We start from the raw sequence: 3083 nt of genomic DNA, 5'->3' as shown, positions 1-3083 counted from the left end.
GAAAATGAGTTTACGCAACATCACTTAAATTAAAAAACAGAAACACCCACACAAAGATTGGGTATTAATTTGATAAAGCCCCAGGAGTGAATTACTGTGCGAACGAAATGGCGTTAATTCGGTTTTCAAAAACACACGGAGTCGGCAGGACAGCTCGATTTACACACAAACCGTGCTCCTATCATTTCAAAACGACTTTAGGGAGGAGCTAACTGCTGTATTTTTAGGATAAACGAAGTGGGAACCGGTTAACTGTTCCGCGAACCCTACCGCCAAGAGCGTGCTGGATTTTGGTGCAGACTAAAAACACGAGAACCGCCCGCTCGAAAAGATGACAGGATTTTGAATACAATCGAATAAAGATTTCTCCCAGCTGAAGAGAGCTCAGCCCACCTTTCCTGGGTGCACAGGCCCCCTCCCCAGACAGAATTTAAAGCGGCACCTTTCAGCCGCCGCACGCAGCCGGCCAGCTAGGAACGCGAAACGCCTCTTTGGAGAGTCAACAAGTGGCTCCTACTTTTAAAAGGAAGCGAGGGGCGGTGAGTATATAAATCGCCACCCGCTCTGCTTCCTAAACCCTATTCCCCTCCCCGGCACGAGAAACTAAACCCAAGGGGCCCACTCTCCTCCCCCCCCCCCCCCAAAAAAAAAACCACACAGCGCCTGGTTGAGGAGAGATCGGGACTGCCAGAGGTGAGGGGCAGGGTTTAAAGCATTCGCTTTAAGCGTTCACCGGGCCGGGAAGCGGACTTCAGCCTTCACACGGCCCTGTTGAGTTCCGCGCGTCAAACCCCGGTCTAGACCTCACCGCGCTGTTTTCTAGCCCCGCCGTTTACATGTGTCCCAAGTAACATGCTGGAGGGCGGCACTTACTGAGAGTTTGAGCAGGGCACCGTGGGGCTGCACCCCCCCGCCCCGTACAAATCGCCAGGAGACAAGGGAGGTGCCCGTTATAAAATTTATTGATCTCTCTTATTCGGGGTGGGGGGAGAAGGAGCGTTTCACAGGCTGAAGTCTTTTAAGAAACCGGAGAGACAAACTAAAGCGTTTCTGGCGTGGTAGGGTCAAAACGGCGTCACAGTGAAATTCACAAACCGAGTTACAGAAGTTTATAAGCTTGAGGGGGGGGGGAGGGACACCACACACAACCCAAACACACAAACTTACTATAAGTTAAAAAAAGACTTTGCATTAGTGAGCCGCCCAGCTTTCCCCCCTCTCCCTCCCTTCTTCTTCGAGGTCGTGGAAGCTACACGATTCGGATTAAACCTGGAGCAGGACACGGGGGAGAGGGACACTTATTTTGTTTAAAAAAAAAGGCGACAAAAATGTAAACATCGGATCTGGAAGAAAAGCCCGCCACGTTTCCATTCCACCGCTACACTCAAACTGAAATAGACCAGACCTTTAAAACGGCTTTTGCAAAAAAAAAAATTTTTTAAAAAAAGAATAGAAGAGAGAGAGCGCCAACCTATCAGAAACCAGGAAAGAAGTGGCTGCGGTTTTAAAACTTCCCAGGAGACATTTGTGCTCTGTTAGAGAAAACCAGTCCACACACCCTCCCCCTCCCCCCCCCCCACACCCCATTTCTTTTTGTACAAAAAACACACGCGACATCGAACCTTCCTTTTAAAAAGTCTTCCCGGGGAGGTGCATTGAGTCCCAGTCTGCTCAAGCGAGCAGCCAGCTGTCCCAGGAGCGGGGTGAGGTTGGGTTGACGGCAGAGCAGTCTCAGATGTGAGTCAGCGGTACAGTGCCATTGACCCCAGTCCCGGCACTCTGGTAGTGCTGGTGGACACTGTGCAACCGACTGCCCTGCAGGCTGGAAGGGTCTGTGGCATCCCCCCCGGGCGGGAGATACATGCTGATCATATCCCGCAGGTCCCCCAGGCAGGCCCGCTGGGAGTGGGAGGCGAGGGCCGGCGGCGGCGAGCTGGGCTCGGATTTCACCACCGAGCCCATGGAGCCCAGGCTCATGGCCGTGCCGGGCTGCTGGCCGTAGGCGGCGGGCGACATGCTGTAGGTGGAAGCCGCGCTCATGTAGGACTGCGCCGTGGACATCATGGGGCTGTACTGCAGGCCGCTCATGTCGTAGCGGTGCATCTGCGGCAGCTGGGGGCTGTTCATGGCCGGATGCTGCCCGTAGCTGAGCTGCTCCGGCATCAGCGAGTACGCCCCGTTGCTCCAGCCGTTCATGTGGGCGTAGGTGTCCAGGCGCTGGCCCACCCCGACGGGGCTGCTGACGGCGCCGGCCCCGCCGGGGGCCAGCAGGTTGCCGGGCAGCGAGTACTTGTCCTTCTTCAGCAGGGTCTTGGTCTTCCGGCGGGGCCGGTATTTGTAATCCGGATACTCCTTCATGTGCACGGCCCGCAGCCGCTTGGCCTCGTCGATGAAGGGCCGCTTCTCGGCGTCGCTCAGCAGCTTCCAGTCGGCCCCGAGGCGCTTGCTGATCTCCGAGTTGTGCATCTTGGGGTTCTCCTGGGCCATCTTCCGCCGCTGGCCCCGCGACCACACCATGAAGGCGTTCATGGGCCGCTTCACCCGGTCCTGGTCCGCCCCGGCTCCGCCGCTCGCTCCCCCGCCGCCGCCGCCGCCGCCCTTGCCCGCAGCCCCCGCCGGGCCCCCCGGGGCGGGCTGGGGGCTCTTGAGCTCGCCCTCCAGCATGCTGTACATGGCCGGGGCCGGCAGCAGGTGCGCCAGCGTGGCGGGCAAGTGAGGCCGGGGAACCGGGCGGCTGCGAGGTGCGGCTCCCCCCTCCTCCTCCTCCCTGGGCTCGCGGGCTGCTGCAAGCGGCCAAACTCGGGGCTCGCCGGGCGCTTCCCCCCCTCTGGCCGCCTCCTCGGTGCGCTCCCAGTGCTGGGGGGAGATGATTGACGGCCTATAAATGAGCAGCCGGCAGCCAATCAGCGCGCGGCTCCCGACAGGCCCTGACGGATGCTAATTGACCAGCTGGTTTAAAAAAAAAAAAAAAAAAGTTGGCAATTTAGGGGGCTCCCGTTCGCACCGCCCCCCCCCCCCCCGCGCCTGGCGCTCCACCCCCCCCCCGAAACCAGGGGGTACGGCCCCTCCCTCCACGTTACCCC

The 3083-nt window shown here is 58.6% G+C and overlaps 1 protein-coding gene across 1 annotated transcript; it reads right to left on the bottom strand.

Annotated features, from left to right (window-relative positions):
• Positions 1-950: 950 nt before the first annotated feature.
• On the bottom strand, positions 951-2860 carry SOX3 (SRY-box transcription factor 3). Its single transcript, XM_073358855.1, has one exon. It carries the CDS (start codon positions 2671-2673, stop codon positions 1732-1734), a length of 942 nt encoding a protein of 313 aa, XP_073214956.1. The 5' UTR covers positions 2674-2860; the 3' UTR covers positions 951-1731.
• Positions 2861-3083: the final 223 nt, after the last annotated feature.

Source organism: Lepidochelys kempii, chromosome 9 (genome assembly GCF_965140265.1).
Source record: "Lepidochelys kempii isolate rLepKem1 chromosome 9, rLepKem1.hap2, whole genome shotgun sequence".
Taxonomy (NCBI): Eukaryota; Metazoa; Chordata; order Testudines; family Cheloniidae; genus Lepidochelys; species Lepidochelys kempii.
This window is presented reverse-complemented; position numbering and strand designations above follow the sequence as displayed.

What these genes read in the sequence shown, in the direction of transcription:
- SOX3 (XM_073358855.1), bottom strand. Translation starts at nt 2,673, where the DNA reads ATGTACAGCATGCTGGAGGGCGAGCTCAAGAGCCCCCAGCCCGCCCCG.